The 15,000-nt window shown below is 44.3% G+C and overlaps 1 protein-coding gene across 1 annotated transcript in view; it reads left to right on the forward strand.

Annotated features, from left to right (window-relative positions):
- LOC130120355 (neuropilin-2-like) overlaps positions 1 to 15,000 on the forward strand; it is a 131,381-nt gene that overhangs the window by 14,473 nt on the left and 101,908 nt on the right. Inside the window, 1 exon segment of the mRNA XM_056288904.1 lies at positions 3,562 to 3,743. Coding sequence (XP_056144879.1) covers positions 3,562 to 3,743 — 182 coding nt within the window.

The raw sequence follows: 15,000 nt of genomic DNA on the forward strand, positions 1-15,000 counted from the left end.
GAGAGAAAGAGAGAGAGAGAGAGAGACACACACACACACACACACACACACACACACACACACACACACACACACACACACACAAAGAGACAGAGACAGAGACAAAGAGAGAGACAGACACAGAGAGAGACACAGAGAGAGAGAGAGAGAGAGAGAGAGAGTGTGTGCGCACGTGAATGCTTATGTGTGTGCATGTGCATGTGAGCAGGTGTGCGTACACCCTAAACATTTATGTGTGCGTCTTTCTGTATATGGGCCCCGAGTTGTGAGCAGGATTTGAACCTGCACATGTTGCGCTGCTCTCCATTGGTGTTCAGATGAGGGTGATTGTTATTCGCACCTGGATAAAACCGCTACGCAGCACAGCAAAAGGCTTCAGACCTCACCTGAGTGTACATGTCTTTAATGTGTCTGAACAGAAGCGACACGGTATCGCATGTGGTAGGGACTTTCACCACTGAATGGAGCACGGTGGGCGCCTTGATCGGTGGAGCCGCGGGTTGCTCCTTGGTCCAGCTTTCTGGGGTGAAAAATATCGCAAAAGAAAGAAAAAGGAAAGAATAACAACTGAAAACAGAGATGTTATCCTGGGGACATCCCAGCAGAATTAAATCAAATGCACCCAGCTCCTCCAGCTGAAACGCCAAAGCTCGGTGTGCTGTAGTCGTGAATGGTTGTCTGAGGAATTTCCTTCACGGAGCTATTTTAGAGGCAGGCAGGTGTGTGTCTGGGGTCCAGACAAACGGGCAGCCCCCCGCCGTGGGTCAGCAGATAGGGCTAATGTTTATGGTCCGAGAACATGAAAGAAATGGCTATAAAAGACATCTGAAGGCAGTATTCCAGTCTTTCAACGGAAAGACGAGATATTGAAGTCTTCCTGACCGTGTTGACCATATGCTACATGGAAAGGAAGACCCGACTGTGGTGTTTAGGATAGATTTAGACTTTTAAGTTTGTCAGTTTTCAGTTTTTTCAATTCAATTCAGTTCAATTCAATTCAATTCAGTTCAATTTATTGTCATTAAAAACAATGTGCAGGCACACGTTAACAATGAAATGAGGGCTGTGGCTTCACCAAACAGTGCAAGACAGACACAGACAAGCATAGTATAAGATATACACACATGAAGACCAAAAGCTAAAGATAAGTAAAAAAGAGCACAAGTATAAACATATCTACAGACATTCAGTGGATAGACAGATTCAGGTGGGCAACAGCTTGTGGAAAGAAGCTGTTTTTGATCCTGGTAGTGCAGGCTCTGAGGCTCCTGTAGCGCCTCCCAGAGCGCAGGGGGGGAGAACAGTCCATGGTTGGAGTAGGTGGGAGCTCTGCTGATGCTGAGACCCCTTCAAAGGCAGCGTTTGTGATAAATGTCTTTCATGGTTGGAAGCTGGGTACCGGTGATATGCTGGGCCGCCTTGACGACCTGCTGCAGAGCTTTCTGGTCTTCTGTGGTGCAGTTGCCGTACCACACTGAGATGCAGGTGGTCAGGATGCCCTCTTATGATGCAGTGGTAGAAGTCGGTGAGAATTTTGGGGGATAGATGGGCGCTCCTCAGCCTCCACAGGAAATGCAGGCGTTGTTCTCAAGGGCCTGGGTGTTTGATGTCCAGAAAAGGTCCTCGCTGATGTGGAATTCAAAGCTGGAAACATGCTCCACTTCCACCCCATTGATGTGTATGGGGGAGTGGCTGCAGCTTCTAGACCTCCTGAAGTCCACAATCAGCTCCTTCGTCTTCTGCACATTGAGTACAAGATTGTTGGTGGTGAACCATGATGTGAAGTGCTGAATCTCATCATTGTTGTAGGCTGTATCACCAACAATGACGAGACAGCCTACAGGGATGAGATTCAGCACCTCACATCAGCACATCAGCACCTCACATCATTTTTCTCATTAGCTCTGTTCATACACAGTTATACAGGCTGTCTCTCTACATATGTGTTTACTGACATTATCCAGTACTAAATCCAATTTTTGCACACACGTGATCTATTATACAAAGAAAATCAACCTCAGATGCCTACAGATATTTTGCTATTTTTTTACTTTTGACTTTTTACTCTGTTATTTTTCTTGGTTTGGTGTCTTATATAAGTTAAGGCTCAGTATGTGATGCCTTCATGTCAAAGTAATGTGAAAACTTGCTTGATAAACCAGATTGTGATCCTGATTCAGTTCTAAGTCAGGGGTTTAGCGTCATCAAGTCTCATGTGGTGGAGGTTGCTCGGGGTCAGAAAGGGTCAAGGAACAGAAGCCTCTTGAATTAGCCGGCATAAGCCCCATTGATTGGTTTGATTGGTGCAAGCTGTTTATTGATCTAAGAAGCATTGATGACCTTCTGTACTGTATGTAGGAAATTTAAACGGTTTGTCCCCTCATATATCTGTTGTCTCAAACAAAAATTAATCACCAGTTTGAGCATAGGTAGTTGAGTTATTCACAAGTAGCTGAAATAATCGGATACACTGAGAAAACACTGAGAGAGAAAAAGGTCACTGTTTTTGCTCATCTCTGGTCACACAACAGAACAGCTGTTTTGACAGTCATATCAAACTTGTAAACCCTGGGGCATCCAGGTGGCGTGGCAGTCTATTCCGTTGCCTACCAACATGGGGATCGCTGGCTCAAATCCCTATGTTGTCTCCTGCTTGGTTGGGCATCCCTACAGACACAGTTGGCTGTGTCTGTGGGTGGGAAGCCAGATGTGGGTGTGTGTCCTGGTCGCTGTACTAGCACTTCCTCTGGTCGGTCGATCGGTCGGGGCGCCTGTTTGGGGGGTGGGGGGAATAGCGTGATCCTCCCACGCACTACGTCCCCCTGGTGAAACTCCTCACTGTCAGGTGAAAAGAAGCAGCTGGCGACTCCACATGTATCAGAGGAGATGTGTGGTAGTCTGCAGCCCTCCCCAGACTGGCAGAGGGGGTGGAGCAGCAACTGAGACAGCTCAGAAGAGTGGGGTAATTGGCCAAATACAGTTGGGAGAAAAAGGGGGGGAAAGTTGTAAACTATTTTATCAGAGTTGCGTACAGACTTGCTGAGTGTGTACCATTTTGGCAGCTTTTCTTTAGAAATTTTACTGTAATATTATCTCATGATTCGAAAATACTTAGGCATTGATATTGTAGATTCATTTTGCTAAAGCTTTTTTTGGGGGGGGTTAAATTTTTCAAAAGCACATCACAAGTGACATGGCTGTTGGCAAACTCTCATCTACTTTTGTAGTGTAATGTACTTACAATCCATATGGGCTGTCGTCTATAGGCTGCACAGCAACACAGACAGTTTTACTTGAATTATTAAATAAATATCTGTCCCTTTACTATAGTCTCACTCTTACCAATGAACTTCCTCTTTGAGCAAGCAAAATTCATTCAAGATGAGGAGGAAATACTGATTTTGTACAGTTGCTGGCTCAAATTTTATATTTTTCTGGATAAGAACGTCAAATTTATCTAAAACGAAGACATAAAATGTTTTATAAGTGTGGCTAAGTGTAAAAAAAAACAGAAAATGTTGGAATCTAGAGTAAATGGTTTATTATGTTTGTCCTGTCCAGGTATGACTATATCGAGATCCATGATGGGAACTCGGAGTCGGCTGACCTTCTTGGGAAGCACTGCAGCAACATCGCCCCGGCGCCAATCATATCCTCTGGCCCCTCCCTTCACATCAAGTTTGTGTCTGACTATGCCCACCAGGGGGCAGGATTCTCGCTGCGCTATGAGATCTTTAAAACTGGTGAGTACAGCGTGTTGGAATTGTGTTGTCGTGTTTTCTGTTTTATTAAGGAAACAATAAATCCCCGGGCTCTTTACCTGGTGATAAAAGAGGGTTACATTGCCAGATATGGTGATTTAACCTTTTGCGAAGCTAGTGTTTTTGTTTTGTTTTTATTTGTTTCAGGCTGAAAATGAAATCGCCCTCAGTTATCAAAGTTGTGTTGGGGGCGAGTGGAGATGTTAATTAGAAAAGCGGAATATTTTCTGATTGTATTGTTGATATCTAGATATGACTGGGCTTGTAAACAAATCTAATAAGATTTCAAAGGGCATGAGAATTTAATTGGAGATACTCTTGTCCACACATGAGCTATCTATCCGTCTGTCTGTCTGTCTGTCTGTCTGTCTGTCTGTCTGTCTGTCTGTCTGTCTGTCTGTCTGTCTGTCTGTCTATCTACCTACCTTGAATCAAAGTTCAGTACCTTTGCTAAGGTTGCATGTGTGTATGCGTTTGCTTACTCTGCCAAAGAAAAGCGTGGTTAGCAGCAAGTGTCTGCTAACCATCTGACCAGGATCTTCCCAGCCTTTGTAAATTGTTAATCATGAGGGTTTTTAGGGTACCTCGCTTGCTTGCTGTGGTCTTGTTCGTAGCAACGTGAGATTGTTTGTGGCGTTGCGGTGCAAGAAGACAAGGGTGATCCAACCATACCTCCGTCGGCAACATCCGTCAGCCAAATGAGCTGTGCTTTATGTTAGTCACTTTCTAAATGTTACACTTTCCTGTTTAATACATGTAATTGTAATATCATATATTCACTTTTTCTAGCTGGCGTTTACTGTCCAGAAGTTTAGAATAACCATCTACTACTAAATATCAGCAGAGGTTGTTGAGTGATAATGACTAAAACAAAATAAAAGATGCATGTGCTTAAATAATTAGCTGGGCTGCAAAAGTGTTTCTGTTATTGTTTGCCAAGTGCAAGCTTGCGGTCCACAATGTACTATACAGCAGTGACGGAAAACTGCTATCTACTGAAGGCATTCAAACATGTCAGTAAACATAATGGTCATCTGCTACCTTATATATTAGCTAAGTTGCTTTTCACATCTCTGAGATCAGCGCTCAGTTCTCAAGAACACATAGGCCCATTAATTTCCGAACCCTGGACACGAGCCTTCAGACAGGATCTGTACTATCACATCAACTTTTTTTATTTTTTTATTTTTTATTTTTTTATAAAATTTATTTCTGATTTTCCCCTTTTTTCTCCCAATTTAGTGGCCAATTGATCCCTATTTTAATTCAAACACCCACCCTCGTATTGCATGCGTTCGCCAACTGCATCTCTCCGGCCGGCAGTCTCGAAGGAAAGCGCCTCCCCACTTTCGTGATAAGGCGAATCCAAGCCGAACCACTGTTTTTCCGACACACACAGAGACGCATTCACATGACGAACACAAGCCGACTCCGCCCCCCTCCCGAAGACAGCGTTGCCAATGATTGCTGCTTCATCGAGTCCGGCCATAGTCGGATCTGACGAGACCGGGGCGCGAACCCCAGTCCCCAGTGGGCAACTGCATCGACACCAAGCCGACGCTTAGACCGCTACGCCACCGCGGACCCTATCACATCAACTTTTGATTTTCTTCAAATTAATTTTGAATACCAAAAAAAATCAAACCACGAGCTTTCTTTATAATTTCATCCAATTTTTACGACGTCAAAAGATGCAAGGATAAGCCATCACTTATTCCTTAGATTTAAAGGACCCTGTTAAAACTGCATCTAGAGGGGAATTCGTTTCAAAAAGGGGGAGAGGTGATGAATAATCATCAGATCAAACATTTCTGTCCCCCCCCCCCCCAGTTTATAACTAACAAGAAGGGAAGATGATAAGATGATACTTTGTCTTAACAAAGGGATGCCATATCACGGTGTGCCCACTTCACATCACTCTCACATTTCCAACATGTCCAAGATAGAGAGCACTAGTTATTGGAAACGGATTGTGCTTGCAGGTATATTGGTATCTACATTACCAGTTACTCAGAGATAACTATACATGCTTCATTAGGTGAGCCAAGCTCTCCTGTGTCCCCAGAGACATGCCAGAGAAGGAAGGAGAGAGGGCGATAGAGCAAGAGAGAGCGAGAGAGGGAGAAACACAAGAGCCCCTTGAGACCCCTGCAGACTGTCCAAGCGTGACATCCCTCCCCTTTAAGGCAGTGTGTGTGTGTGTGTGTGTGTGTGTGTGTGTGTGTGTGAGTGCGTGTGTGTGAGAGACATGGCTCCCCTTCACGCTGCCGTCGGTCAGCCAAAGTGAGACCAATTGAGATCAAGGGCAAGAGAGACAGAGGAACACAGTGCCAGCCCCACGGCCATCTTGTCCCGTTCCCCCTGAAAGCATTCCACACATGCCTGCTTAATTGAGTCCTGAGCCCAGTTCCCCTGAGACTGACACATGCACACACACACACACACACACACACACACACACACACACACACACACACACACACACACACACACACACACGAATACACAAGAGGCTGAGGTTACTAATACAACATGTGTGGTTTTTGGTGTTTCTCGCTTGCTAGCACTCGTCTTATGGGATTTCGTGTGTGTGTGTGTGTGTGTGTGTGTGTGTGTGTGTGTGTGTGTGTGTGTGTGTGTGGAGTTTGACAGGGTCCACCCGGCAGACTTTGAAATAACAAGGGTGTCAGTGTTCACACCCTACCACAGAGAGAGAGAGAGAGAGAGAGAGAGAGAGAGAGAGAGAGAGAGAGAGAGAGAGAGAGAGAGAGAGAGAGAGAGAGAGAGAGAGAGATACAGAAAAGAATACAGATATTTTCAGGTAAAACAACCTGCCTAAAATGATCAATAAAAGCATTGCAGGAAAGTTGGCCACAGGTCATTATCATTGTTAGGGGTTATTCGGATACTATCTGTATGTACTAATGACAACACCAGGTCATGTTGGTGTTGTCATGAAGTCAAGTCAAGTCAATTTTATTTGTATAGCCCAATATCACAAATTACAAATTTGCCTCAAGGGGCTTTACAGCAACACAACATCTTGTCCTTAGACCCTTGTATTGGATAAGGAACAACTCCCTAAAAAAAAAAAAACCTTTAACAGGGAGAAAAAATGGAAAGAAACCTCAGGGAGAGCAACAGAGGAGGGATCTCTCTCAGCTTTATAGTTTGCTTTTATATAATTTATTAATTACATGCGTTGTAAAGTAGCCATTGGCGGCTCTGTGGCCCAGTGATTAGCGCTGTTGCCTCACAGCAAGAAGGTCCTGTGTTTTGAACCACAGGGTTGTCCAACCTTGGGGGTCATCTCAGGTCATCCTCTGTGTGGAGTTTGCATGTGCTCCCTGTGTCTGCGGTGGGTTTTCTCCGGGTGCTCCGGTTTTCCTCACCATCAAAAAGACATCCATGTTAGGGTTTATATTCCTGTCTGTGCCCCTGACCGAGGCATGGCAAGACGAACTGGAGTTGGTCCCCAGGCGTTGCACAGCGGCTGCCCACTGCTCCTAGCTACACAGCTAGGATGGGTTACATGCAGAGAAGAATTTCCCCATGGGGATTAATAAAGTATATCAAAATAAAATAAAAATTAAAAAAATTGAGAGCAAAACCAGCATTCATAAGCTTATTATTGAATGAAAACAAGGTAAAGGAATTATTCCACTCTTATGGTTTACAACTTTCATTCACTGTGTCAGTGTTGTTGGTGCTACAGTAAAACTGTGTTGCACCCAGGTTTGACATTTTGGATTGCCCTATGTTTTTACTCAAATATAAGGTTGCCCAATTTTCAAAGCCCGCTCAGAAGTGCACAGAAATTAAGCTGAGACAATTCAATTTATTTGTTGAATGCATTTTGTTACATTTTCCAATGGCTTTTTTTTTTACATTGGAGTCTTATTTTCATTATATATTTTCGAGATACCTGCTAAAGATGCAGAAGGGTTCATGCAATGTGAATGCTCTGACCACCCTGCCACTTACAACATCTTAAGTAGCTCCTGCAGTTTCTGCTTGTAGCAAAGCAGCTCTGATGTGTATTTCACTTGAGATGAACATCTGTCACAAAAACAACATTAAATGCATTCTGCTTTTGGGAGATGAGCTTGCAGAGCCATGTTAATAGTATTTTATACACACTGCTTGATTACATTGAGTTAGAGCACAGTGAGGTTCAAAGTCCATCCATCCATTCCATCCATTATCCAAGCCGCTTATCCCAATCTGGGTCGCGGGATGCTGGAGCCTATCCCAGCAGTCATTGGGCTGCAGGCGGGGAGACACCCTGGACAGCAGAGGTGGAAAACTCCGCTTCAGAAAGTAGACGCACTAACCATGTGTTTGCTCCACCCATGCACTAAACCAGCTGATCCGAATTAGCACAACACTTCATCCAGGTAGGAGAACTAATTAGTGAAATCAGCTGGTTTAGTCCATGGGTGGAGCAAATACATGGTTAGTACTTCTACTTTCTGAAGCCGGGTTTTCCACCTCTGCTGGACAGGCCGCCACTCCATCACAGGGCCGACACATTCATACCGAGGGACAATTTAGTATGGCCGATTCACCTGATCTACGTCTTTGGACTGTGGGCGAAACCGGAGCCCCCGGAGAAAACCCACACAGACACGGGGAGAACATGCAAACTCCACACAGAGGATGACCCGAGATGACCCACCAAGGTTGGACAACCCCGAGGTTCGAACCCAGGACCTTCTTGCTGTGAGGTGACCGCGCTAACCACTGTGCCACCGCTCCGCCCCAGGTTCAAAGTCAGCACATTCAACATTACCATATGCTCATGGATGTCAAAATCTACATAGGGCAGACAACAGTTTATGACTCCAGCTTAACTGCAGATTTATCTATTTACAGTAGATTAATCTGTTATTTTTTTCATAAGCTTTCATAATCTTGTTGTTTTGATAAGTTTAACTTTGACAGACAAAGTAGCTCAACGTTTTAGCTTGATAAAAAGTGCTGTGTGCAGGATTCGTTTGCTGTGAAAACAGTCATAAGTAACATGAAGGTGCTATGGCTGACATTAAGATATTTCTCAGTGCAAGACATTTATTTGGCTTGATTGGTCATTTAGTGCTGATGGTGTGTCCAGTGTGGGTTTGTGGTCGGGGCCAGGTCAAGGGACAAGTGCTAAACATACGGGATGCCATTGGCCAGTGACCACTGGTTCCACTACCATGAAAATGTACAACTACCATGAGGATGCATTAACAACAACAGACCCAGCCATCCGATATGCACTTTCACTGGCTTTATTCCACACTGAACGGCTCCCAATAGACTGGTTAGAAGTCAAACTCAGCAGAAGGGGAAATGTTTGAATAAACAGATGGAAATATCATTTAGGAGGCACAGCAAAAGACAGTAATCATCACAGCTGTTGAAACAATTAATTCAACCATGATATGTTTCGCAAAGAAATCCTTACCGGGTTACTGTTCTTAGAGAATATCCCAGAATGCCTGAAGCTTTTGGAGCATTTTCAGAGAAGTCCCATCAACAGAATGAATATCGTGTATTTATGTAAAACCAACTTGCATATATGGATGAGAGGACTGAAGCTACAGTACTTTATGAAATAACTGTATGCTTGTGTTTCTGTGACTTTGGGCGGGGTTGTTTTTGTTCTTCTTCGTGTATCTGCCTGCATGTTTGGATGCATATGATAATAATAATAAATATAAATAACATTGTTGTTATTATTATATTATTATTATTTCTAAAACAGGAAACATGAAAGAATTAATAATAATAGTAATAACAATAATGTGTGTTATTTATAGAGCGCTTTTAAAGGTACACAACAACGCCTTACATAAGTTAAAATAAACATAAAAGCAACACACCAATAACATATAATAAACAACATTAATCGCACATTAAAAGCAATTCTGAAAAGGTCAGTTTTGATAATTGATTTGAGCATGGACAGATTGGTGCAGTCCGATGTGTTTGAGAAGGGAGCTCCAGAGGGAGGCAGCCTGTGTGTGGATGAATGTGCGTGTGCGCACACACACTCACCGTTATGCTTTCGTATCACTCACATATGCATGACTGCTTGCACAATTATCACACACGCACACACAGACACACTACAGGCATGCATTAAATGGAAAAAGCTTTGTCGTCCCAGGTCTGGTGTTTGGTCCTGTGTGGTGGAGACGGGAGGTTGGCATTGGAGGAGTGAAGGCTGCGGGAAGGGGTATGGTATTGAAGCAGGTCAGTGAGGTGGGGGGGGCCTCATTATGGAGGGCTTTGTAAGGAGGAGGACTTTGAATTGGATCCGTTGTGGCACAGGTAGGCACTAGAGGTTGCGGAGGACAGGGGTGATGTGGTCATGGGAGCAGGAGTGGGTGAGCAGGCGAGCAACAGAGTAATGAAAATACTGCAGTTTGTTTAGAATTTTGGATGATGTGCCATAGAGAATGCTGTTGCAGTAGTCAATTCTGGATGTGATGATAGCATGGTTCAAAGTTGCAGCAGCAGAGAAGGAGAGTGATGGACAGAGAAGAGTTATGATTTTTACATGGAAAACGGCAGTTCTGGTGATTTGTTTAATGTGGTGTTAAAAGGCGAGGTTGCTGTCCAAAATGATTCCGAGGTTGCAGATGGGAGACAGTGTGGCGTTATTGATGGTGAGGCCAAAGTTGAGAGAGGTTTTGGTGCGGGACCGATGATGATCATGTCAGATTTATCACAATTTAGTTTGGCTTGCATCCATGATTTAATTTCAGTGAGACAGTTGGTGAGACTGGAGTACATTGTAGTGGTGATGGATTTAGTTGAGATGTAGAGCTGGACATCATCGGCATAGCAATGGAAGTGGAGACCATGACTGTAACGCCACGCCACGTATTTGGACCCAATTGCAAAGAGACAGAGGCAGTTGGTAAAGTATGAAGTCTCTTTACTGGGCCTCAACAAAACACACAATGACAAAAAAACACTCCCAAACAGGGGCAGGCAATAAAGCACACTCGAATAAACATAAAATAAAAAACTCAGCAAAACACTCTCTCACACAGAGGAGGCAGATGGGGATTCAGGAGACGAGGGCTTCCGCAGACCAACGTGAAGCCTCTCCAAGATTCGACTGGGAACGTCTGCAAAACACACAGTCAAATAGTCCCCAGCACAGGTGCACAACATCACAGGCCAATCAAGGAGACTGGGCACAGGTGAACCAAAGCACCAATCAGGAGATGGGAGAGCCCAGATCACAGACCATGACAGGTGCACCTAATCACAGGCCAACCAGTATGCAGGTGCCACTCATACTGGCTGATTGCAGGCTGACAGGGAAATATCACCTGTTGGCTGCTGATCCTCTGGCCAGTGATCATGTCAATGACGACATATGATGTTACCAAGTGGGAACTTATGAAGGATGAACAGGAGAGGACCAAGCACTGAACCCTGGGGGATGCCCTCGGACATGAACTGTTGTCTGTTTGTGAGACATGACTTTAGCCAGGAGAGGGCAGTACCAGTGATATTGCAGGAGGATTCAAGGTGAGAAAGAAGAATGGTGTGGTTGATGGTGTTGAAAGCTGCAATAACATCGGGGAGGATGAGAATGCTGAGGTGGCCAGAGTCTGAGGAGAGGAAGAGGTCATTGGTGACTTTAAGGAGGGTTGTTTCTGTGCTGTGCTGTGAGCAGAAATCAAATTGAAATGGTTCAAACAGGTAGTTGGAAATGAGGTGAGCTTTGAGTTGGGTGTCAGCAACATGTTCCAGTATTTTTGACAGAACGTGGAGATTGGAGATGGGCCAGAAGTTGCTCATGATATCAGGGCTGAGTCCAGAGGTTAGTGGAGCCAGAGTGTATGAGGTGTGAGTAGTAGGTGGACCGGGCTGTGATGAGAACATCTTTGTATTGTTGAAGGTAGTCTGTGTAGGCTTAGAGATGCTCTGTTACACCAGTTTTCTTGCAGAGTCTTTCGAGCTGGTGCTTATGGGATTTCATTTTATGGAGTTCAGGAGTATATCAGGAAGCTGAGTAGGTGAATGAGACTGTTTTGGTTTTAATGGGGGCCAGCTGATCAAGACAGGAGGAGAGTGTTTTTCTATAATAATTGACAAGATCGGAGGAATTATCAGACAGCGGGGGGGGGGCTACATTTTACTGGCAAGAGAGGCAGAAAGAGCTGAGAAGGAGATAGATTTGAGATATCTGAAGGATATTATGTGTTTGACTTTTGGGGTGGGGATAGGAAAGTCAATGTCCATGGTGATTGCTAGGTGGTCAGAGATGTTGAGGTTGAGGCTGGAGGGTTGATGTATTATGAAACCAGTGGAGCAGACCAAATCCAGGATGTGACCTCGGCTGTGAGTGGGTAAGTTGATATGTTGTGTGAAGTTGAAGCATTGTAGCAGTTCCAGGAATTCTATGGCAGATTTGAAGTCATTGTCATCAATGTGGATATTAAAATCACTCAGGATGAGAATGTAAGGTAAGATTGCACATAGCTGGGTCAGAAAATCAGAGAAGTCAGAGAGAATGGAGGGATTTGGCTTGGTGGGGTAGATAACAGCAGTGACCAAGGGAGTGGGAACCGTTAGCTCCATTAGCTGATGGTTGAGTCCACATGGTTCTCACCAGGAGTCCAGGGAGTCATTGTAGCAGTCAATGATTGGGTAAAAATTCATAAAATCAGCAAGCTATAAAATCAATTAAAATAATCCAAAGGTATCAAGGAGTTGTTAAAAAGCAAGCAGAGCCAGAAACAAACAAACAAACAAACCGCAGCTTGTGTTTGTTGATTTGTTTGTATGTTTTTTGAGTAAGTTTCTGTGTCCATCCTTTACTGGCAGTAATGAAGGAACCTTTTGTACCATAGATTATACCCAGGGGGAGCTACATCTAGTCTGTATGGTTTACCTAGGATACATAAACAGGATGTGCCATTATCGCATATTGTTAGTATGATTAAGTCAATGGCCTATAACATTTCTAAGTTTCTGGCATCTATTCTTAACCCGTTGGTAGGCAGTAATGAACATCACATTCAGAAGGTGAGGGACATCATTATGGAGGGCGGATGAAGCAATGATCTCTTATGATGTTCTATCTCTCGTCACGTAGCTTCATGTTGATGAAGCTTTGGAGGTAGTCCATACGAAATTACGGGACGACTCCCACCCTTAGCAATAGGACCACCCCTAACACTGACCAAGTGTGTCTGCTCCTGAAGCTGTGTCTTCAGTCCACATACTTTACATACAGGGGGCAGTACTATAGGCAGAAGCATGGCTGTGCTGTGGGTTCCCCAGTTTCACCTATAATGGCCGGCCAACTTGTATATAGAGGAATTGGAAAAGAGGGCTCTGGTCACCTATCCTGGGACACTACCTATCCATTGGTTCAGATTTGTGGACGACACCTGGGTTAGGATTAAATCTCAGGACATACCACATTTCATCGACCACATTAACTCGGTGGAGAACCACATCAAGTTTACCAGGAAGTATGTGAAAAATTACAATTTAGCCTTCTTAGACTGTGAAATTGCAATTGGTGATAAGGACATTTAATTATTGATGTCTACTGTAAACCAACACATACTGATCAGTACTTAAGGTTTGACTCTCATCATCCACTGAAGCCCAAACTAGGAATCATCAGGATGCTGTACCACTGAGCTGACAATGTCCCCACTGATACAGCGGCTGGAGAAGGGGAGAAATCCCACATTAAACAGGCCCTGGTTAAGTGGTTATCCTAACTGGGCGTTTGTCAAAGCCAGGAAGACGCCCAAACAGTGCACCCGCCGATTGAAGAGAGGAGAAGGACAACAGCTGCCTAAGAGTAAACCAGTGGTGATTCCATATGTGGCGGGAGTGTCGGAACAGTTGAGATGTGTATTTTCCAAACACTGTATCTCAATTGCTTTCAAACCCCAAAACACGCTGCGCCAGAAATTGTTCCACCCCAAGGATCAGGTCCTCCAGCATAAATGGCATTATAATGCTGTGCTGGGAGGATTGCCGCGACTTGTACATTGAGGAAGCCAAACAGACACTGGTAAAGAGGATGGCACAATGCAGAAAAGCTACCTCATCAGGACTCCACAGTCTACACCCATCTACAGGCCAGTGGCCACTCTTTCAAGGATGAGGATGTGTACATCCTTGATAGTGAGGAACACTGGTTTGAATGGGGAGTCAAGGAGGCCATCTATGTGAAGAGGGAACGACCATCTCTGAACCAAGGGTGAGGCCTAAGACTACATCTGTTGCCATGCTGTGATTGCAACTATTCCCCAAAATAGTACACATGGCCATTGTAACTCTACTTAATAGTCATGGCAATTTGCATATGAAACCAATTATTGGTTCGGTCGTCATGCAACTGTGGTGATTATAAGGATGAGGATACCTGCAGTCAGTTGAGACAGAATAAGTCACGTTTCTCCCAATAAACGTTGTGTCCAGGTGAACCGATTCAGCTTTCTGTAATGATGGAACCGTTTGAAACGCTGGAGCTGTTGCCGTCTCGCTAACAAGATGTTATTAATCCAGAAGGTGCGACCAAACGTCTGCCTGTGTGGGTGATTAGATTTGGGGTGTCTATGCACATGCGACCTCCCAAGTGTGAGCTTGAATATGAGTGTTGAATATCCAGTCCTGTGGTAAACTGTCGAAACGTGTTTATCGACACCACCCCTGTACACTCTTTTCCGTTAAACTTGAAAGAAAGAAGAATATAACAGACCTTTACATCTGAACCTCAGATTCGCTTCTCTGAGGGAGAATTAATGCTTCTCATATTTCCTTTATCCTCATCTTCTATTCTCTCTCCACCTCTCCTTCCATCACTGCTCTTTTCCTCTCCTCTCTCCTCTCCTTTAAACTGCTGGTATTAAACTGGACTGTTAGTCATATTAGGCTGGCCTTTGTTCCTTGCTGTGTGGTTATTGCATCCCTTTCTTCCCCCACCCTTCCAGTCCTTTATTCCTCAGTGTCCAAATCCCGCCATCCCCTTAGTTGAATATCAGGGTGGGGTAAGTGAATGGGGCAATGGGAGTTCTTGTTGGTTATCATGGTTTGTGTTTTGTAATGAAGTCTGTTTGACTTGTGTGTGTGTGTATGTGTGTGTGTGTGTGTGTGTGTGTTTGGGTGGAGGTAGGGGTCACCCCTACCTCATACCAGCAAACACATCACACACACACACACACACACACAGTTATGCATTCATATCACTCACATATGCATGACT

This window comes from Lampris incognitus, chromosome 11, assembly GCF_029633865.1.
Source record: "Lampris incognitus isolate fLamInc1 chromosome 11, fLamInc1.hap2, whole genome shotgun sequence".
Lineage (NCBI taxonomy): Eukaryota > Metazoa > Chordata > Actinopteri > Lampriformes > Lampridae > Lampris > Lampris incognitus.